The sequence below is a fragment of the Artemia franciscana genome, chromosome 11 (assembly GCF_032884065.1).
Source record: "Artemia franciscana chromosome 11, ASM3288406v1, whole genome shotgun sequence".
Classification (NCBI taxonomy): Eukaryota; Metazoa; Arthropoda; class Branchiopoda; order Anostraca; family Artemiidae; genus Artemia; species Artemia franciscana.
The window spans coordinates 34,247,103-34,270,862 of record NC_088873.1 but is presented as its reverse complement, the minus strand read 5'-3'; the positions used below and the strand labels follow the sequence as shown (position 1 = coordinate 34,270,862).

Genomic DNA, 23,760 nt, shown 5'->3' with positions numbered 1-23,760 from the left:
TATTAATATGTAAATTGACAAGTAATTTTTCCCCAGCAACACTTTCTTTCCAACTAGCTAGAAACAAAAATTGCCCCAGAAACACTTCTATTAACCATCAAGTTGGTGAGTAATTTTCCCAGAAAATTTCTTATTAATAAACTAGCTGATGAAAAACTTTGCCTCAGAAAACATTTCCTTGTCCAACTAGTTAGAAACAAAAATTGCCCCAGAAACACTTGTATTAACCATCTAGTTGGCAAGTAACTTTTTTTCTGGAAAATTTTTATTAACCAACTAGCTATGACTTGAGTTGTTGAAACTTGCTTAAAAACAACAACATGAATTGTCTTTGATATAGCCCAAATATGTTTATTAGTCAACAACAAATCAATAAAATAAAATGTTGGATAAAACTTGTGTCAGCAATAACACATGAAGAAAGTATAAAGAAGCAACCCACTAGAGATCATTAAAAAATGGGACAAAACTAGACATGTACCTTCTGCTGTAGTGTTGAGTTTTGCAGTAGAGGGCACCTAGACCCCTTCCCTTGCTCATTTTTCCCAAAGTCACTGGATCAAAATTTTGAGATAGCCATTTTGTTCATCATAGTAAAAAAATTAATAACTATGTCTGATGGTTATTGGAACTTGTACAGAGGTTTTTGGGGGAACTTTTTCACATTAAAAGGGGGTCAGGGGAGGGTGTTATTGGGAGGATCTTTCCTTGGAGCAATTTATCATGAGAGAAGGAAATTTCCATGAAGGGGTTGCAGGATTTTCTAGCATTATTTAAAAAAAAGAAAAGAAATATAAAAAAGGTTTTCCAGGTGGAATTAAGGAGCAGCATTAGAACCTAAAACAAACATAAATTATTATGTATATAAGGGGTTTGTCTCCTGTACAATACCTTACTCTTTACAGTAAAGTATTTTTAGTAATTTCAACTATTTATTCTATGGCCTTTGTGATTCAGGGGTCATTCTTACAGAATTGGGACCAAATTGAACCTTTAATGTATAGAGCAAGGTATTGACAAGGGGTGAACCCCCTCATATTTGTAATAAACATATACAAATATAGAATTTTGTTACCTAAGTTAATTTGTAAGTTGCATATATTTATTACTAATAAAAACGTTTCTAAAAAAATAAAAAGTTCTAGTTGCCTTTGTAAGTAACCATAAATTGGAGTGCAACTAGGCCTCCTCCCCCACCTCTTTTCTTATCAAAATTGTCTGATCAAAACTACAAAGAAAGCTATTTAGCTAAAAAAATTAATATGTAAATTTCATTTTAATTATTCATGTTTTGTGAGCCAAAATAAAAACATGCATCAATTAAAAAAAGTTCAGAATTTAAATACAATCAAAATTTTAAACTGCAAATAAGGAGCAACTTTAAAACTTAAACGAACAGAAATTATTCTGTATATGAAAAGGGTTGTCTCTTCCTCAACACCTCACTCTTTATGCTAAAGTTTGACTCTTTTTCACAACTCTACTTTTTAAAACAACACAAAAACTTTAGCATAAAGAGTGAGGTGTTGAGGAGACAACCCCTCATATATATGGAAAAATTTCTGTTTGTTTCAAGTTTTAATGTTGCTCCTTACTTGCAGTTGAAAAACTTTTTATTTTTATTTTTGGATGTAGAGATCAGTTAGATTTTAGATTTAGATATAAAGGATCAAGGACCTTTAATATTTGAAGAAAAATATGGTTGTATTGATACTTAGTATGACATTATCTTCTTGTTTTTAATGTGATCTCTGAAATAAGTAATAATATTGTGAAACAATCATTCAAAACTGCTGGATGCAAATCCAGCAGTTTTCAGAATGAAAATCCAGCAGAAAATCCAAATTAGTGTCTTTATAGAATCAAAAATGGCAAATATGGAATATTACTAGTTGATCAACAGATAAAAGGTCTTGATTTCACAGAATGTACCATATTACAAATCTTCATTATCAAGTATTTTCTAAACTACAAGGTTAAATTCCATCATACAGTACTAGTGTAGAAATTTCCGTCTTGTCAATTGTTAAGCAGTATATTAGAAACCCAGGTTACAACAATCTGCAAAGTAAAGCATAATATAAGCACAAGCATAGCATAGCAAAACATAAGCTAAAGCACATGCACAACATAGTAAGCAGGAGGATGTTACATCTCCTTTCTTCTGGACACTTTAACATGACAACAAAACTTAACCAAAATCTTCCATTTACGTGTATCCACCCTGTCTTCCCCAAAAAGGGAAAAGAAAGAAAAAAAAAAACAAAAAGAAAAAAAACAACAACAACGACAACTTATAAATTAAGCCTTTTTGGAGGTTTGATTATTCTCCCAAGACGTGTCATGGCGGGTGGCGGTACTTCGTCCTGAATTTGGCTACTGACTTTTGGGCTTGGCCCTGGGGCTTGAATAAGGACAGTTGGGGTGGGCTTTTTGACGGGGTTGAGTACGCACTTGGAGATGATGTGGAACTCAACTGAAGTACCCCATTTGAGTTGGTATGCTGATATTGTTCTAGATCTGTGTCATCTGGGGACATTCTCAGGTATTTTCGGTTTTGATGATATGCTTTCATATCTTGAGTTTGCACAATGTACGATCTTGGCAGTTTGTGTTTGTGCAACATGACAGCTGGTTCCCAAGATTTTCCTTGGATCTGTGCTTCCACAGATTGCCCTTGTTTCAGTTCTTGAAGGTCCTTTGAGTGACGATTGTAGTACTTTTGCTGCCTTAGTTGGCACTCCAGGTGACTTTCAACAAATTCAGATTTGGGAACTATTTTGGGAGTGAGATGCTCAAGAGTACAGGGTATTGTTGATTGCAAGTTCCTACTCATTAATAGCTGGGCAGGAGACGCCATTCCGTCTACTGGGGTATTTCTGTACTCAAGAAGGGCATTGCTCATTTCGCTTCTGCAAAATTGGGTCTTCTTTATCATGTTTTTTGCTATCCCAACAGCTTTCTCTGCCAATCCGTTTGACTGGGCATGATAGGGACTCGACGTTCTGTGCTCAATGGACCGACCTGTTGGTAAAGTCTTGAAATATAAGGGAGTTGAAATGTGGACCATTGTCTGAAGTAATGATGCGAGGGATCCCATGCCTTGCAAAATGGTCTTTTAGACGGGATATGACTTGATGGGATGAGGCAGATGTCCCTATTTGGTCAACTTCGAAAAATCGACTGTAATAGTCAACCGTAACTGTCTATTCCAACATGTTCCCATGGGTGGTTAGGTATACCATGAGGCTTGAGAGATTCTTTCTGGTTGTTCCCTTGGTACGCTTGGCATGCTGGGCAACGTTTGATATATTCTTCAATACTTTCAGTCATCCCTGGCCAATAAACGATTGTTCTAGCTCTTTGCTTCGTTTTTTCAATACCAAGATGGGAAGCATGCATGCTGTGCAAGATATCAGGGTGGAGGATTTTGGGGATTACTAAGCGATCTCCTTTTAGAATGATTCCATCAATCACAGTGAGTTCATGCTTGGAACTGAAGTATTGTGCAATGAGGGAAGGTGTTTGAGCTTTTGTTGATGGCCATCCTGATTTGATTGTGTGTGCAAGACATGCTAGGATAGGGTCTAAGAGTGTTTCTTTCTTCAATTGCAATAGCCTTGCAGGACTGATGGGAGTGAGGCTCATGACAGAGTGGACATATGATTCAATTTCTTTTTGTAGACTTTCATCTTGGCTTTGAAGGTATAGGCGGGACAGTATGTCTGGGACTGGGATCTCTTTACCAGGCCGGAAAATGACTGTAAGATCATATGGCTGAATCTGGAGCAACATTCTTTGGAGATGAGGAGATGATTTTTGCATTGGTTGATTAATAAGCGTTGCAAGTGGTTTGTGGTCAGTGACTACAACAAAGCTATGGCCATACAGGTACTGATGGAAGTGACGAATTCCAAAAACGATGGCGTAAAGTTCCTTTTCGATCTGAGAGTATTTCTGCTCTGTTGTATTCAATGAGCGGGAGGAAAACGAAATGATGTTCTCGTTCTGAATAAGGACTGCTCCAAGGCCTGATTTGGAAGCATCAACTTGTAGCTCTAGGTTACCAACTGAGGGATTAAAAGGGGATATGGTGCTACATATTGATTTTTTAATGGTATCGAACGCGTTGTCATGTACTTCTTCCCATACGAACTTATGCTGCTTTGATAGAGTTTGTAGTGGTTCGTTCTGGGATGATAGATTTGGGATGTAACGGGACAGGTAGTTTAGCATCCCTAATAGTGTCTGAAGTTCCTCGCGGTTGCGTGGTCGGGGCATTTCCTTCAGTGCGTTAACTTTGTTCGGATCAGGATGGATGCCATCCTTAGAGATCACATGACCAAAGTAAGGTATTGATTTGGACTTGAGTATGCATTTTGCTTTATTCAATTTTACGGTCCGTTCTCTGGCTCTGGTGAGTGCGGCTCGTGTGTTCACATCATGTTCAGTTTCGGATTTTCCTGAAATTATGATATTGTCAACTATGACTGAGAATCCGGGTACCCCCTCAAACGCTTCTTCCATTCGCCTCTGGAATTCATCTTGAGTGGAAATCAGGCCAAAGGGCATCCTCCTGAATTTAAATCTCCCGAATGGTGTCGCAAATGTTGTGAGCTCTGATGATTCTTCATCAAGGACTAGAGACCAGTACCCATGCCTTGCATCAAGTTTTGTGAAGAATTTTGCTCCTTCATGCTTTTGAATAGCCTCATCAAAGGTTGGCATAGGATGGTGTGGCCTTTTTATAGCTTTATTCAGGTCATGCGGGTCAATACAGATCCGAAGTGACTTGTCTGGTTTCTCGACAATAACAAGAGAATTAACCCAGTCTGTAGGGTGAGTGACCTTTTTGATGACACCTAGGCGTTCCATACGCTCTAGTTCTTCCTTGAACCTTGGTAGGACTGCAACAGGGATGCGTTTCGTTGGTTGGACTGTTGGTTGTGCTCCTTCTTTCAGAACAATCTTGCATTCACCTCTCAATTTCCCAATTCCATCAAAGAGATCTGCAAATTTAGTAAATAGGTCGTCTGATGACTCGTTGAGAGTAAAGATGCATTTTATCAGCTGCAACTTACGACTAGCAACGAATCCCAAGATTGGTGTGGGTGCTTCTTCTACTATGAAAAAGGTAAGCAGCTCACTGTTACCATTGTTGTGGGAGCAAAAGAGCTGGCAAGTACCAAGTACTGGGATCTTCTGTCCACAGAAACTGGTAAGGATTTGGCGGGTGGGGTGGATCTGTGGGCTAGGCTTGATGTTGTTCAGTAGAGGTTTTGTGAGGATGTTGGCTTGAGCCCAAGTATCTACCTTGAATCTGACGCTGATTTTTTGTTCGATGCGTAGGACTGAGTAGGGTTGGTCATCTGCATTTTCTATCGACACCTCGTGAATAAAGAGTTCATCATCACTGCACCTTACATCATTTGGGTCTGCTCTGTTTGACTCGATCGCGTTGATAGATTTTTTTCCACTTCTGCATACTTTTGCGAAATGGTTCATTTTGTTGCACTTGCTGCAAATTTTCGCTTTTGCGGGACATTTGTGCATGGGTGAATAATCCCCACCACACAAATAGCAATCTTGTCTTCTCGCTATTTTGGGTCTGGCAGGTCCTTTGGATTGTTTGTTATACTGGACGAAATCGATTTCCTGCTTGATTTGTATTTCGTGGTTGGATGTCGCTGCTGTTGACATCAACTTTAGTTGTGCCTGGGTTTCTGTGTGGGCTCGAGCAGTAGTGATTACTTGGGGAAGAGTTAGTGTTGGTCCCATCTGCAGTAGGTTTTCACGTATCTTTGGTGACTTAACTCCACAGATAAGCCTATCTCGTACCATTCCATCACGGATTGCAGCACTGCACTCACAATCACGAACCAAAAGTTTTAGATCTGTCACATACTGTTCCACAGTTTCAATGTCGTTCTGATCCCGTTTGTGGAAAACATAACGTGAGAAGATTGGATTTGCAGATGGACTAAAGTATTAATCGAAATTTTGCGTATACACTGCAATACGGTTTTTTTCGGCCTCGGTGAGAGACCAGGTGCTGAAGATGTCCCGTCCTTTCTCACCAAGCCATATTAGTAAAAATGCACATTGAACAGTCTCTGTCTTTCCACTCAAGGGGCCTGCAAACATGAATGTTGCATGGCTTTTGAATCTATTCCAAGCTTCTTTGAGGTTGTCTGCTTCCCAATTAAGTTCAGGGTATGGGACAGTGGATTCCATTTTTCTGACACCATGTAGAAATTTCCGTCTTGTCAATTGTTAAGCAGTATATTAGAAACCCAGGTTACAACAATCTGCAAAGTAAAGCATAATATAAGCACAAGCGTAGCGTAGCAAAACATAAGCTAAAGCACATGCACAACATAGTAAGCAGGAGGATGTTACACTAGTTTCAAATAGCAGTTTGTAATTTTATGAAAACGTGTTCAAACAATCCCATTTGGAATGTTGCCAATCCTATTGGCAAACTTAATTAAAATTTATTGTTTATGAAGTAAATAATAATTATTGCAAATAATTTAGAACTACAACCTAATGGTTCCCAACTTTTCAGTTCTTTTTTTAAACTATCCAAGCTACAGGCTGCTATTATCTTTGGTCTATAAATCATCCCAACAATTACCCTATATTATTTTAATCAAACTGTTAAGGTTTTACTTCTTTGATCCTAATACTTTTTTCTATTTTTTTTCTACCCTCAAACATAAATGCAAAAATATTATGTGAGATTGAGTAATGGTCCTTCTAAGTTTGTAGAAAATTTCCCTGCTGGGGTTATGGTGACTTTCTTCAAAGCACCCACCTGTAGGCAGTCCTTGAAGCATCTTGGATGTACAATTTTACTTTTCTTTTGTGTTGCAACATCCATTGCACTTTGAAAGGCAGTGCTTTCAATATGAACTTTCCATGAGTTTCAATAGTTGTATTGTACAGTCAGCACATTAGAAAGAGGGTGGGGGCAATAATGTTAAACATATTGTAAATACAAGAACCCATTTATGAGTGGATAGGAAATAGTTTTTTAGGTTAATTACTGAAGAGAACCTCATACACCTGCTAACAGGAATAGAAATTGGGATATTCCTTCCAATCAACAGAATGTGGCTTTGATAATTTGCCTTAATTCCTTTCTACTGGCAAGGTTGGTTGACCTCCTTTCTTCTTTGACCATCATTGATCAGACAAAGGGAATGCAGGTGATGGTCAAAATCGCTTTCTTTCTTTCTTCTTTCTTTTCGAGCAGAAGGATCTTGTTATTTTGTGAAAAAAAAGTGCATATAGAAACTTGGAATTTTTTTGTTACAGAATACTGATTTGCAGCTGAATTTTATGAAAGGACAATATGGATTTTCTCATAACTATACAAAGGGGAAATTGTAAAGGATGCTCCCCAAGGGTTGACCCAGAGAACCCTGCTGTAAAGATTTGAGATAGTTAGGCAAACAAAAAATGTAAAAAAGGGCTCTAATCCCCCCTTCTTTTATAAAGAGCCAGCTTAGTATGTATGTGATTGGATTTGTGCACAGGTACATACGTAGATAGGGGGAGGGGACCTTTTGTTTCACCAATTAGTAAATCTTGAGTACCCTGCTTTTAGATTTTTCTCAAGATTTCAATGATTACTCATGTTTTCTCTGTGATTTTGTAATTTGCCTTTTTATTGGTTCTTTTACAAATACCACAACATAAATTTAACTCTTTATATGTGTCATTTTATGAATGCAACTCTGTGCTGTATTCTACCTTTGAGTAATCCAGTTGTTCAATAAAAAATGTATTTGCTTAAGCACAAATATCCATATTTATACATTTTTCCAATATTTATGCTATATTTTACTGAATATTTTCCTGGGGTTTTGGGGTCGTTAGGACATATTTAAAGGGGACTCATCTCCCCTGCTCAATTTTTTTTTATTTCCCAACATATTGCATTAATTTCGTATCTTTTTTTTGCAGGTCTATGGCCTTGCTGGCTTGGAATGAATAGCTAATTTTCAATTTATAGTTGAAGGACCATGGGTCTTGATATGGTTCTAGATACTCTTCAAAGGTCTTGGACCCGGCTGAATTTGGATCCAAAACGTTTTTCGTAAGATATTACTGTTGAATTTTCTTTTTCCAATGTAGGGCACTCGACATTTTCCAGCTGTTTTGTCATCAGAAATCACTATCCACTGATGACTGACAGCATACTTGATAGGTATTGTATTACAGTTAGGTTGAATAGCCTAGACACCTGATCATACAACAACACAATAGGTTATGTACCATCATGCATATTCTTGTGCACGGGGGGGGGGGGGGCAAGGAGAGCGCATTAGAAATTTTGGAGATTGGGATGGATTCTCTTTTTAGGTCATTTATAGACGAATATCAAAGACGCCTGATCTATTGCAAGGTCAAAATGCTCAAGAATGCCTCAAAATGCCTTTCCTTTGGGTTATAGGAAAAAAATTAAAAGAAGAAGAAAAGATGCTGACATCAGGGAACAATAAGGAAAAGGTAGCATGAGTTCTGAAGGAGTTCCCCATTTTGACCCCCCCCCCCAAAAAAAAACAACAGATTCATATAAAATTAACAAAACTCTTGTAGACAACTGCCTGTTGCGTCTTGTAAAGTTGTTTGTACCCCCCCCCCCCCCCCCCCAAAAAAATAATAGCCCTGAACAAAAATACTGAATACAACCCTGATGCAAGTTACAAATTTTTTTAGTGCTTTTTCTACATCTTTCAATATTGTGTTTAATGTTAGTCAAAAATTTGAGTTTGTTTGGAGAGCTTTGGCTTGTCTATGCAGGTATGGATTTTTTCTATCTATGAGAGGTGGAAATCCTTGGAGTGGAGGGTAGGAGAGGGGTTGAGTTTTCTCGAGGGTAAGGATAGCACGATTTCTTTAGGGGGGAGGGGGGTCAAATCTATTAAGTACACTTACATATCAATGTAAGCTGCATGCCTTGAAACAGGGGAGAATACCCCTGAAGTCGATGTAAAGGTTTCTTGACTTGGTTTCACATTTTTCTGAAATTAACATTTGGGAAGGAGCACCAAGGCGCCATCAATGACAACTCGTATCTTAGACTGGAAACTTTTTTGACAATATATACAGGAATAATTTCCACTGTCTTGAAATTTTCCCTATTGTCTCTACGTTGTATTTGTTTGATACATGGTATGTTTCTTGAAGTTCAACCTTGGGTCAGCTCTATTAACCTGAGTACATGATCAACCACTGACTAAAAGACACGGCCAATAAGTTTATAGAAAGAACAACACATACATAAATTGACAAAAATGTAGCCCTTCAACTTCATCTTCTCAGGGAATAAGGGAATATGTGTGAATTTTAGGCTTTAAAATAATTTTTGCGTTTTGCTAAAAGCAAGATTTTTCAGAAAAGCTCAAAACTCTGAAAGTGACATTTAAGAGCAGAAGCAAATGCATTAAAATAAAAATATTCTTTCGGAATCAAATACCAATAGTAGCAGAAGAGTACGAAAAAATTTAGCTGACATTGACGAAAAGCTGAGTATCCTAGTGAAATTGCAGAAAAAATATCGCCTTCAAAGGCTAACAAAATCAAACAGGAGGTGAAAGAATTTAAGCTATATATAAATTCTATAAATCTCTCTATCTAGAAAAAAAAACTACGGAAAAGGAGACAAATGTTATTATTGTTCTACTGCCAGTCATCTTTGTATCCCAGCTGATACGCCTGGTGGTATAACTGACATAAATGTTGCCCAAAGCTGACTCTAAAAGCACTGCCACTTTCTGACTCTAACGAATAACCACCCCTCCCTTTCCATGTCTTTAAACGGATTATTTTTAAAAAGATGGATAACATTAATACTGTTCGACTATGGAGATTTTTCTTGTCGTACTGCAGTTTTGGTGGCGTATTCTCCATTGGCAACCCTGACCGCTTCTTGCGTCTCCTTCTCTCCCGGTAGTTGGAATTGAAAGGATTAATATGGCATGAAATAGGAGGGATTGATGCTTCGATACTTGAGCGGAGTGTTTAAGATGTGGGGAGGAGGTATTTTTAGTTTTGTTACGAATACATGAATTTGTGGGTCGAATAGAGTGTGGAACTTGAAGTGTAGGTGGTGGGTTAATTGAAAGTTACTATTCCTAAATTAGATTCAACTTGCAATTCTTTCTAATAAAATGTTTTTTTTTAAAGCCTTTTTGAACTTCCGGTTACTATGTGCTGTCGTTCACTCCTCACTAGGTTGTAGCTACCACTGCTGAGATTTATGCGCCATTGTTCAATGTATTTCAGGTCTTCAAGATTCACTTCTTTCGATTACGAACTTTGGAGATGTATGGAAATTAGAAGGTGGGTTCAGTTTTTCAATGGAAAATTTTGCAACAAAGCTTGGCCAGGAGTGCTTGAGGATTCCACAATAACTCATTCAACTTTGGTTCCAACAATTTCCACTGCTGAATTCAGACAAAGCTCTACCACAACAGTGTTTGGATGTCGTTACAAATCAAAGCTGGATCTTTTGTGGTCGTAATTCACTGTAGAAGTAACCCTCCAGTCTTTTGTTTTCTTTTCTCCGTGCCGCTCCCTGGAAACTTGCCCCCTCGGGCGTTCCGCACCCCGCATCCCCTTAGCTAAACCACTGGGTACGCCACCTATGGTACCTATCTTTTGGTTCACGCTTATTCAGATGATCCTCAGACCGAGTTGGATATCCAATCGTTTGAGAAAGGAAGCGCATTCAAACAATTTGGATAATCATTCTCGGTTTGAGTCGAATATGCAGTTATTTTGGCAGAGGAACGTAGGGTAAGAGATAGATGTGCTCTGATGAGCTTGAACACTTTCTAGTGAAAGCTGATAGGTTGGGGTATTAGTGCTTTAAAATGTCAAAATTGGACTTATTCCACATTAATATTGACAGCCTTTTATCTGCTTCTAAGTTGATAATCAAAATGCAATTGTGTTTTATTTATTTATTCAAAAGTTAATTTTACTGTTTTTTAAAACGTCATCTACCATCTGGATTGTCATTTTACTACGTGTTGCCATGTTTTATTTGGGGGAGGGGTAGCTTAGGACTATATTTAAATCTGTGACGGGGATCAATGTTGCCATGCTGAACACAAAAAGTACATCCAAATCTAGTTTTATAGCGTTTTTCACATTACAAATATCAAGATAGTGAGTATAATTACTTTATTATAATGTTGATTACCGGAAGACTGGTTTTGTTGACATGCTAACCTTTTAAGCCAACCCTATTATCATGTTAAAGGTTGATTGTAATGAAAGGCTTATAATAAAAATATTTCGTTGTCAATTTTTTAAGGTTAGGCTGATAGTTAAACAACTTTTATTGCATTACATTATTTCTCCAGTTTAATTAATAACATACAATGATTAATAACACAAAATTAATTTTGCTGTTACGGTATTAAAAAATAAGTTATTTAAGTGTTATTAAGCATCATTGTCAAAGTTAGCACAAGGACTTACAAACTTTGTTTTTATGGCACTTGGTATCTACCAAGTGACATATAGCAATTGCAAGTTCTGTTGGTCAGTCTGTCTGTCCTGGTTTTGCTACTTTAGGCACTTCCAGGTAAGCTAGGACAATGAAATTTGGCATACATATCAGGAACCAGACCAGATTAAATTCGAAATTGTCGTTTCCCCGATTCGACCATCTGGGGGGGGGGGGGAGTGGGGGGACGGTTAAATTGAAAAATTAGAAAAAAGGAGGTATTTTTTAAAAATGGATGATCAGATCTGAATGAAATTTAATATTTGGAAGGATATCGTATCTCAGAACTCTTATCTTAAATACACTGGATCAGGTGACATTGGGGGGAGTTGGGGTTGGGAAACCTAAAATCTTGGAAAACGCTTAGAGTGAAGGGATTGGGATGAAACTTGGTGGGAAAAATAAGCATAAGTCCTAGATACGTGATGGATATAACCTGAACGGATCTGCTCTCTTTGGGGGAGTTGGTGGAGGAGGGTTAATTCTGAAAAATAAAAAATGGTGTTTTTAACTTATGAAGCAGTGATCGGATCTTATTGAAATTTGATGTTTTGAAGGATGTCGTGTCTCAGAGTTCTTTTTTAAAATCCCGACCGGAACCAGTGACACTGGGGGAGTTGAAGGGGCCTAAAATCTTGGAAAACGCTTAGAGTGGAGGGATCGGGACGAAACTTGGTGGGAATAATAATCACAAGTGCTATATACGTGATTGACATAACTGGAACGGATCTGGTCTCTTGGGGGGGGGGAAGGGTTAATTCTAAAAAAATTAAAAAAATGAGGTATTTTTAACTTACGAAGAAGTGATCGGATCTTAATTAAATTTCATATTGATAAGGACCTCGTAACTCAGATCTCTTATTTTAGATCCCGACCGGATCCAGTGTCATGGGGGGGGGGCTGGAAGTCTTGGAAAACGCTTAAAGCGGAGAGAACAGGGTGAAACTTGGTGGGAAGAATAAGCAAAAGTGACTGAAATAACCAGACCGGATCTGCACTCTTTGGTGGAGTTGGGGGGGGGGGCGAGTGACCGGAACTTAATGAAATTTGATATTTAGAAGGAATTCATGTTTCAGAGCTCTCATTTCAAATCCCGACCAGATCTGTTGACATTGGGGGGAGTTGGAGGTGGAAACCGAAAATCTTGGAAAACGCTTATAAATGTCGTAGATTCGTGATTGACGTAACCAGCCTGGATCCGGTCTCTTTGGGGGAGTTAGGGGGTGGGGTTCAGTGCTTTGGCAAGTTTGGTGCTTCTGGACGCGCTAGGCGTTTTATCCCATTATCCAATTCTTTTTATCCCATTCTTTCAAATCTGTCTACCAGATTAAAGACTGAACAGAAAGTTAGACTACGGTCGCCTGTAAAACTAAACTGTCAGACGCACTATGACCCCACCAACTCTTGCGCCGTGGTATGCTGATGTAAGTGTTTCTGCTGTTTCCAGCAAAACTCCTCCTGTTTTATGTCCTAAACTCCTGTCTGCCGAATTGCAACTTCCCTCTGTTCTCATGACCAACGCCCACTCCTTGACTAACAAGATGGATGAACTCAAAGTCTTCTTTCGAGAATCCAGTGTACCTATAGCAATCGTGATCGAATTTTGGAATGTCGCAAACGATACTGGATATATCAAAGGCTACGCTTGTTTTTTAACACCCCCCCACGATAGAGGTTTAAGCTGCAGAGGCGGTGGTGTTGTACTGTATTTTCGTAGCGACCTCCCATCCAAACTCCTAAGTGCCCCTAGTGACTCTTGCCATGAAGTAGTCTGGACTGAATGTAAGCCTTTCCAACTGCTTTCCAAGTTTTCGTGCCTGAAAGTGGCATCTTTCTGTTATCCTGGAAGTTCCAAAAACAGAAAGGAGCTTGTGATTTACTTGCAATCCTGCCTTGATAAGTTTTGACTTTCATATGCTGCTCCTGCCTTTATTTTTGGAGGCTACTTTAACAAGACCAACAAACAATGGCTATTTAATGTGCTTGATTTGAAACAAGTAGTGGATGTTCCCACCCACCAAAGTGGTAGTACCTTAGACCAGATATTCACCAATGTCAGTGATTTTTACCGTCCTGGGCCCCATTGCAAACCGCCGATCACTTTTTAATCCTGTTACAAGCGAAGAATAACATGTCGAAACAACATTGCGAAACTTCTAATTTCAGCCATTAATCAATGTTTCTCCAGCCTTGGAAACAAGCTTAGGTACGTGTCGTTCCAAAGGTGAAGCATCCCAAAAGCTGTGATCAGTTAAGACCCATTTCAATCACGCCAAACCTTCCCAAAGTCACTGAATCCTTTATTTACCGTGAACTTCCGTCGCAAGTTGCAGATTTACTTGATGCGTACCAATATGGTTGTTTAAAAGGATGTAGTATTACAGTCTATTTAGTTAGGCTTTATCACCTGATCATACAATGGCTTGAATCTGGAGACGCTTTCGTCGATTTGATGCATGTTGATTATACTAAAGTATTTGATTTGATTAAGCTCTTCGTGGCTGCTATGAATCTTAAAAGAATGGGCGCGCGTAAACATATCTTACTTCTTATTATCGGTTTCTAACGTACCCGGTACGGGCGAGTCTACGCCCTTTTTCCTGGTGATCTCGACTCTGACTGGGAAAAGATTACGTGTGGAGCCCCTCAAGGCGCCAAATTGGCCGCTCTTATTTTCCTTGTGACAATTAAATATGTTACGGAAAACATGGATAAGTGATTCAAATACGTAGACTATTTATCTGCTCTTCTTAAGTTCACAGTAGATACAACCCAAGTATGCCCCAATCCAGCCCTGATCTTTTAACAAAATTAAAAAAAGAATGTACTACAAATAGTTTGCAGATCAACGAAAGCAAAACCAAGGCAAGATCAAAGCAACGAAAGCAAGATCAAGAAAGTATTTTCCTTGCGACAATTAAATATGTTACGGACAACATGGATAACTTATTCAAATATGTAGACGATTTATCTGCGCTTCTTAAGTTCACAGTAGATACAACCCAAGCTATGCCCCAATCCAGCCCTGATCTTTTAGCAAAATTCAAAAAAGAATATACTACAAATAGTTTGCAGATCAACAAAAGCAAAACCAACGCAAGATCAAAGCAACGAAAGCAAGACCAACGAAAGCATTTTCCTTGCAATAATTAAATATGTTACGGACAACATGGATAACTGATTCAAATACGTAGACGATTTATCTGCGCTTCTTAGGTTCACAGTAGATACAAACCAAGCTATGCCCCAATCCAGCCCTGATCTTTTAACAGAATTCAAAGAAGAATGTCCTACAAATAGTTTGCAGGTCAACGAAAGCAAAACCAAAATCTTAAAATTTAATCCGCTGAAACGAGATCTTGTTCGCCTAGCTCCCTGGTTTCCGCTTGTATCGTTAGCTACAGTCCTGGGAGATAAATTTCAGCGCCGATTGTTCATTTAGTGCTCATGTTCAAGGGCTAGTCCAGAGAGGCAACTGTGCACTACGTTCTTTGATTTCAATGCAGCGCTTGGATTTTCCAGTAAATCAGCTGAAAACGGCATATCTAACATGCATACGTCCCATATCGGAATATGCATGTCCCGTTTGGGGGCCTCAGATTCATAATATTGAATATCTAAGTGACGATGTGGAAGGAGTCCAAAAAAGAGCAATGAAAATCATCCGTGGAGAAAAATTTGTAGATCATAGGTCTGCTCTTGAGTCTTTCAAGATTGAAACTCTTAGAGATCGCATGTTTCAGTTGATAATGCATTTTGGGCAATTTCTCCTTGATAGCCCCAAGCACAGACATTTTCTATCCCCTGTTGAAACTTAGTAGTTGATGCCAGAAAGAAGAAAAAACTATTGCTGGTTCCTTGCAGAACTAATCGATTTTACAATACATTCGTGCTTTTTTTTTTACCAGTGCCTATAACAAAATGCCTTAGGACTAGGTTTGTAAATGACAGCGACATTTAGTTTGTGATTTTTATCCACGACTATGAAAACTGTCTTTAAATAAATGATTTCTGATTTCATATTCATTCTTGATTCTTCCAATACCGAATTGAATTGCAGATAAATTCTGAAAACAGTCACCTGAATATAAGGTATTTTCCATGGACAGAGGAGGGGGATCAAGTATAATTTTGAATTTTAACCTTCCTAGGTTTTATTCTCCCCATCCATTACCCTCCCTATCCATTATATTTATAGGTTTTATTCTCCCTATCCATTGTCCATTCCAGGTCCATTATCCTTAGCAGTGCCGCCAAACCCATTAAATCACGTACATTTTTTTTTCGTTTTTCTGTGAAATTCTTTAACCCCTCCCCACTCCCATTTCGATCTGGATAACTCTTTCAGGCTTGAAGCTTTAATTAGCTTTCCTAGTACCACCCGTAAAATTTATTTAAGTAAATAACAATTAAATTCAGTCTAGTGCACGCTACTTGAATAATCATGAAAAAATGTTTTATAAAGCTACGTTTTGAAATTTTATCTCCTTGAAAAATAATGTGAGATATTAAAAAATATTCATTTTATTCAAATTTTTTTTTCAGGGGCAGAAAATTTACAATTGGAGTTTTAATCTTCCTAGGTTTTATTCTTTATCTTGGACCTGTTATTCTCAATAGTGCCCGACAAACACATCGAAATATTTTCAATCCATTAGATAGATGTCTCCGTGATCGAACAGATCCCTTCAACCCCGATATAAGCACCAATGATGCTATTTACTCCTTTGAAGATCATAATGATTACGTGAGTTTCATTGGTAATGGCTATTTAGGATTTGAAACTAAGTACAATTCCAATTTATATGTGCGTATTAATAGAACGCTGTCATTCAGTGTGCCTTATAAACCAGTGCTTAAAGCTGTTTTGCCCGAGAGAAGTTTCGAGAGAGCATCTGTTTTACATTTAAAAGATGGCATAGCTAACACAGTTGAATGTTTTTCTCATGGTAGAGGGAGTATTGATGTGGTTTATCAGTTATATGCACATAGAACAATGCCATCTGTTTTTATACAAACTATTCAAGTAACTAACCCGACAACTGAAGAAGCCTCAGTAAATGTTGAAAATGGTGGAGAAAGTGATTCAAAATCATGGCAGCTTGATGAAGAAGTGTAAGTATTTTCTTTTTTAGCTTTTTTCCAAACGTTTTATTTTAATTTTCAACCTATTTTCGCAGATATAGTTGAAGAGTATGTTCAACTTACCAAATATAGATGCTGTCTACTTTTAAGATAAGCGAACTAATCGTTTCAATAGTTTTTGCCCCCCCCCCTACTCTATAATGGGTTCACACAGGCAAAACTAGGTGAGAAGGTTTGTACCCCTTCTCTCTCTCTCTCTCTCTCTCTCTCTCTCTCTCTCTCTCTCTCTCTCTCTCTCTCTCTCTCTCTCTCTCTCTCTCTCTCTCTCTCTCTCTCTCTCTCTCTCTCTCTCTCTCTCTCTCTCTCTCTCTCCTCTCCTCTCTCCTCTCTCAAAAGGAACTATTTCTTAGACCACACTACCTTTATATTCCCAGTTGAAATGATAATATATTAAAACTGGGAAAGTTTTTATTAGGAAGGTGAAAAAAAAGTTTAAGACAAAAGTAATAATAAAGTTCTGAATTTTTCGACCTCGCTTCCGGAATCCTTTATCAATGAAAAAAAAAAAATTTAAACCGAACGTATGAAGAAAATAGCCTGTAGTGAAGCATCAAAACAAACACCATAAAGCAACAAGACAAGATGTTTGCTTTACCTATACTATTGTATGTCTAGATCATCTTTTGATATGGGATTCCAGAAAAGTGAAACGACGCCACGTTCGAAGGACATGGCTTATTGAGGCTTCTGAGGGCTCGTTTTTCTTCAATATAGTCACAACATGTAGGCTCTTCTGAAGCATTGAACAATGTAAGTGTGTCCTAAGGCCTGTTATTTGAACAGAACGTCTTGGATTCTTGAATAAAGGTGTGATTTTCCTTCATGACAGTGCGTGCCTACATGTAGCACTGCTAAACCAAGAAACAACCCAAAGGGCTGTAGGAAGTCCTCTCAAATCATCCCCATTGCCTTAATTTCACCAATCAGCCTTTCATTAATTTGGGACTCCTTAAAGAGGCTCTAAGCAGTGAAAATCTTCATTTCAATGAAGAAGTTAATAATCAGGCGGAAAGAAAATAGCTTCAAGGTCAAGACGAAAATTTTACACCTCGAAAAAGTAGTCATACTTTTGGATTGATTAAATAAATCCTTTCTGAGCTGTAGCGATTTGTCACGTCCCTTTTTGCCGTCAGGGAAAAGTTGTGGTAGCAAAGTGGCAATGCTACTTGACAGTTTTCAAATTTTTTGGCAAATTTTGTCTGAAAATACCATTTTACATATACAAACACTTTTTGCTCAAAAAGCTTTCAAAACACAAGTTGTGCTGCTAAGGGATTTTGTCGAAATCTGCTGTTGGCAGCTTTGGAACTTGGCTCATGCGTGCATTATTGAATGACCCTCTTATCTTAGAAATTACATATAAATCTGGAGTTCAACTTTTAAACTAGAAGAACAATTGATAGTAGCGGACACCAAATGAAAAAGAACCTTAGATAAAATTAAGAAAAAAAGCTAACAAAATACGGGACCTAACCTCATGGACTTGGACATAAGCCGCTTGAGAAGTAATCGATTAATTTGTTCTTTTTTTTCTTTTTTTTTTTTACTACAGGGCCTTGCCACAATCCAATCAATCTCATTGCATAATCGTGATTTTCGTTGTTGCGGTTTTCTTTGTAGTACGTGTCTTTTTTGTCGTCATTTTCACAATTTTGTTTGTTAGTTTATTTTCCGATGTTTTTTGTTGTTGTTCCTTTATTTGTTACAACTCTCCTAGTGGGAAATTTGCTAGTCTATTACAGCTCTACCTTTTTGAAAGCCTACAAAATTTTGCTTAACGTCCACAAGTGATGTAACTAATGGGTAAGAAACAGTTGATAAAAAAAGTAGTTACAAAGTTGCAGTAGTTACAAATGTTATTACAGAAAAATAAAGTTTCAACTTCGACCAAATTCAGAGATGAATCGAATAGTTGCCAATGTCATGGTAATTTTATCGTCGGGCGTACATCAAATTCGGATTCCGAAATGAGATTGTATCACAGTCAGAATCTAGCTTTAACTTTTTTTTTCTAGAAGTTTAACTTCAGACGGGGAAACAATGAACTACAGAACCCTTTTTGGGGTGTTCGACCTGAACAATCAGAAGAAAAAATTAATCATTGCTATTGCGTCACCAAAACTTCCGAAGAAGGTTTCTGTCAAGCCTCACTCTTCCCTTACCCTACACGTTGTAACGGGAGTGTTCTACGGAATATTCAGATCCAGCTCCAGCTCGTCGAATCAAAAAGAAGAATTTGTAAAGCAAGCACTGACGGTAGGCGAAGTTTGTTCCTATTCCTAGTTACATCCTGTTGCTGTTTCCAAACCAGTCCCACTATCCCGAAATTGTATGGACCAAAATTTCATCGAAAGAAATTCCGGCTCTCCGAAATCTCCCAGAAAATTGACGTTATCGGAAATAACGGCAACTGTTTTGTGTGTTAAGTAGCTTTAATTTTCGTTAGAACGGAATGATCTACTGGTCATTCTGTTGGGGGTATTTTCACGCTTTTCCAAAAATGAGGCAAATTTTCTTGACTTGTATTTTTTGCTGGGTGACGTTAAACTTATTGAAATTTCCGTATTTAGAATCACCATTAAAAACTGATTCTTTGATTAACAGCAATCAACGGAAATTAACGGCAACTGTTTTGTGTTAAAGTGTGTGTGTTAAGTAGGTTTAATTTTCATTATAACACAATGATCTACCGGTCATTCTGTTGGGGGTATTTTAACGCTTTTTCAAAAATGAGGCAAATTTTCTTGACTCGTATCTTTTGCTGGGTGATGTTAAACTTATTGAAATTTCCGTATTTAGAATCACCATTAAAAACTGATTCTTTGAGTAACGGAAATTAACGGCAACTGTTTTGTGTTAAAGTTTGTGTGTTAAGTAGGTTTAATTTTCGTTAGAACACAATGATCTACCGGTCATTCTGTTGGGAGTATTTTAACGCTTTTTCAAAAATGAGGCAAATTTTCTTGACTCGTATCTTTTGCTGGGTGACGTTAAACCTATTGAAATATCTGTATTTAGAATCACCATTAAAAACTGATGCTTTGTATATAAATAACGTAGTTTTAAAACTCCTTTTTTAAGGTTTTGGTTACTACTACTACAAGTCTCTCCTTGCTTACGGTTCGTTATTACGAAGTATTTGAAAGAACAACGTAGTAAAATTAGAGCTGGTAAGATTATTTCAAGTTAGTGATAAAGGATGATATAGTTCTCAGAACTCCTTTTTCTTAGAGTTTCGCTTACTATTAGGACGAGACACTTCTTACTTATAGTTCGTTACCACGAGCTTTTTGAAAGAACTAACATAATAGAATGAGCGGTAGAAATATTCAGTTGTTTGTAGTTCATGCTTTTTGTTTTAAGTTTGTAATTGAGAAGAATGATTTGCACAAGACTGAACTATTTTATAATTCGGATAAAATAGTAGAGGCAATATAGGGTTAGATGTTCTTAGGATACTTCAAAACTGCCCTGCAAAACTGGACCAAGACCAAAATATTGCCTGTAGACAAGACACTATGCAGCCCCCTGCCAGCTATAGAGTTATGTGGCAAAGATGTTGAGATGAGTCAAGCAGTTCACCTACCTTGGTTCAATTGTCTGCTCAAACAGAAACTTAGATGCAGAGATATCAGCAAGGGTGGCAAAGGCAAACGCCGTTTTCGGCCGGCTGCTTAGACCAATATTCCACAAACCCCAGATCAGCCGTCTCGCGAAAGCTAGTATCTACTCTTCCTCGGTATCAAGTGTTGTGTTGCACTCGTCAGAGACTTCGCCTTTGACTCAATCGCAGATGATGAAGATAGATGCTGTCCAGACAAAACACCTCCGCAAAATCGAGCATGTTAGGTGGCTCGACAGGGTACGGAACACGGATATCCTTCGTTCCTTCAAATTACCACCCCTGTCCGAACAGCTTGAGTCCTGCTCGCTGCGTTGCTACGGTATTTACTTCGCCTACCCACTGAAACAACAGTCCGACTTATATTGGACTTCGATCCAACTGCAAACGGCTGGAAACGCCCCAGAGGTAGAGCACGTACAAGATAGACGGATATCATCCATGATCGACTTACAGCGTGGGGCATTGACCCCAGCAAAGCGCCTACCCTCGCCCAAAACAGACCACTCTGGAGACGACTAACAGCGCTGACGTCTGGCTCCCTCTACGCCGGCGTTGCTGCCGAGCAAGAGCTTTAAGTAAAGTAAGTTCTTAGGAAAAAAGATTAGCTAGAATGGTTGTGATTTGAAACAGGATTAAACCATTGCCTAAGGGTAGATGGTTAGGGTAGAGATATGATGCATCATAATAAAAAAAGGCTTCTTGATCTAGGTAAATAAATATACTACCGAATAATTGTGGAATGTTAGGAGTTAGAGCTCAAAGAATTGAACCACGTGAAGTAGGCTTGGTGACTTAGAGAAGTACATGCTGTATTGCAGAAGCAGGAGATTCAGTTATGGCAGAAGAATTAGACCACGTCGGTATCTCTTAGTGTTTAGGTCAAGGTCAAGCAGGCATATGAAGAGGAATATTACCTTGAAGTAGAGCTTCATGGGGAGGATATAAGGTGGCTTATTTTACTAAGGGGCAGTTTTAAACCTCTTGGAGAAAAAGGAAGTATACGGGGTGGCTTAGGTGCCCGATTGGTCCTGATTTTTTCCTAATATGGGGATATAATGAGAGTAAGATAACTTTATGTGCAGTTTTAAGTGGTTGGTGGATTTGAAAGGGAAAATAGTTAGTACTAGGGTAAGAGGGAAGAAATGGACGGTCGAGACTTCAATGAGTAATTGTCAACTGGATATTAAGAATGTGTGGAAGTATATCTGCGAGGTAATGGGTCACACATAGTGGTTTGAACAGTGGAGAATTAGTAGAATAGGGTAAAATTGTTTTGGAAAACGACCTACCTGTATAATGTGGCTGGAGTTGTTTTTTGGGGCTTTTTTTGTTTTGTCTTGTATAGCCATGATCCATATGGCTCTAGTGTTGAAGATATCATGTCATAACGTCATATGATTTAAGACGGAAAGAAACTGTATTTTTATTATGAACTAAGTTGGGTTGCTTTTGTTTCTTACCATACTGTTCCAAAGAAATTGCTCAAAGCTGAAGTAAAAATACCATCCAAAAGTTAAAAAAGAAACATGATAAAAGAAGAGCTGGTAGAATTATTTCCGTTGTTTATTTAAGTTGTCTCTTTTTTTTTCAAGTTTGGGATTGAGAGGAAAATTTGGAGTAGCCTACCCTGCGCAAAATTGAATTATTTATTTAATTTGAATTAAAACAAAAAAAACAACAGAAAAACTCACCATTTTTATGTTCACTCCTAGAAATATCAAACAGTTCGTGGTAACGAACTGTAGTAAGGAGCGACCTGGCTCAATAGTAACCAAAACTCTAAAAAAACGGTAACCAAAACTCTACTTTTAAAGTTTTTCACTGTTTTAAAAAGTAGAGTTGAGAGAAAGAGTCAAACTTTAGCGTAAAGAACGGGGCGTTAATGAGGGAGCGGCCCCTTTCATATACGAAGTAATTTCTGTCCGTTTTAAGTTTTAATGTCGCTAATTACTTTCAGTTAAAAAAACTTGTTTTTTTATTTAATCACTCAGAGATCCATTTATAAGGTGCGCTTTGCATCACAGGGTAGAAACTGGAGAGTAAATGTGTTTCAATTTCATTGTTTGCGTCCTATGAAAAGTTTTGCTCTTTTGTGTATTTTTGCTATTCCATAAACCTATCAAAAAACTTTTACCCTCAAATATATTCAGCTTTTTATTTCGTTAGTATGAGAGGGAAAAGTAATCAAATTCTTAATCTGATTTGCCAAAGCTGTTTTATTTGTTTCATTAAACAGGGGGAGGATTAATTTTTGTCAACATTGAAGAGATATATTATGCATTATAAGGGGATGAATAAGCGGTTTCTTAATATAATGCTAGCAACAACAATTTTGTCCTTAAAAATTGCAGAATATAGTGAAAACTAGTGAAAACAAGAGCTAAGAGCTCATATGGCACTTGTGACGAGGTCGGAAGAGCCGAGAGCTCATATGGTACGAGGTCGGAAGAGCCAAGAGCTCATTTGGACGAGGTCGGAAGAGCCGAGAGCTCATATGGTACGAGGTCGGAAGAGCCAAGAGCCAAGAGCTCATTTGGCACTTGTGAGAAGGTCAGAACCTAAAGTTAAACTTTATAGCACAAGATCCTTCTAAATATCAAATTTCATTAAGATCTGGTCACCCTTTCGTAAGTTACAAATACCTCAATTTTCAAAATTACCTCCCCCCTCCCAATTCCACCAAAGAGAGCAGATCCGGTCCAGTTATGTCAGTCACGTATCTTAGACAGGTTACTATTCTTCCCATCCAGTTTCATCCTGATCTCACCGCTTTAAGTATTTTCTAAGATTTCCGGTCCCCCCAACTGCCCCCCCCCCCCAATTACGTTTGATCCGGTTGAGATTTAAAATAAGATATCAGAGTTACGAGGTCCTTCTAAATATGAAGTTTCATGAAGATCCGATCACTCCTTCGTAAGTTAAAAATACGTTATTTTTCTTATTTTTCAGAATTACCCCCCCCCCCCCCCCGCAATTGAGCGGATCCGTTCCAATTATGTAAATTACGTATGCAAGACTTTTGCTTATTTTTCCAACCAAGTTTCATCCCAATCCCTCCAATCTAAGCGTTTCCCATCATTTTAGGTCTCCCCACCCCAAACTTCCCCCAATGTCACCAGATCCGGTCAGGATTTAAAATAAGAGCTTTGAGCCACGATATCCTTCTAAAAATCAAATTTCATGGAGATCCAATCACCCGTTCGTAAGTTAAAAATACCTCATTTTTTCTAATTTTTCAGAATTAACCCCCCCCCCCCCCCAACTACCCAAAAGAGAGCGGATCCGTTCCGTTTATGTCAATCATCTATCTAGGACTTGTGTTTATTTTTCCCACCATGTTTCATCCTGATCCCTCCACTCTAAGTGTTTTCCAAGTTTTAGGTTCCCCCTCCCAACTCCCCGCCCCCATCACAAGATCTGGTCGGGATTTAAAATAAGAGCTCTAAGACACGATATCCTTCTA

At 38.2% G+C, this 23,760-nt stretch overlaps 2 protein-coding genes across 4 annotated transcripts in view; one reads left to right on the top strand and one right to left on the bottom strand.

Moving 5' to 3' along the window:
- The window catches only part of LOC136033127 (uncharacterized protein KIAA2013 homolog), a 69,043-nt gene that overhangs the window by 2,368 nt on the left and 42,915 nt on the right, over positions 1–23,760 (top strand). For all 3 annotated transcript variants that reach the window (XM_065713760.1, XM_065713762.1, XM_065713761.1), the window contains exons 2-4: positions 7,972–8,104; positions 16,073–16,642; positions 18,688–18,928. In XM_065713760.1, coding sequence (XP_065569832.1) covers positions 8,031–8,104; positions 16,073–16,642; positions 18,688–18,928 — 885 coding nt within the window. In that variant the 5' untranslated portion in view covers positions 7,972–8,030. The remainder of the gene's footprint in view (positions 1–7,971; positions 8,105–16,072; positions 16,643–18,687; positions 18,929–23,760) is intronic.
- Positions 2,342–3,100, bottom strand: LOC136032603 (uncharacterized). Its single transcript, XM_065712872.1, has one exon. The coding sequence runs from the start codon at positions 3,098–3,100 to the stop codon at positions 2,342–2,344; it is 759 nt and encodes a 252-aa protein (XP_065568944.1).

Excerpts from the sequence above, each read along its gene's own strand:
- LOC136032603 (XM_065712872.1), bottom strand. The coding sequence starts at position 3,100 with ATGGGATCCCTCGCATCATTACTTCAGACAATGGTCCACATTTCAACT.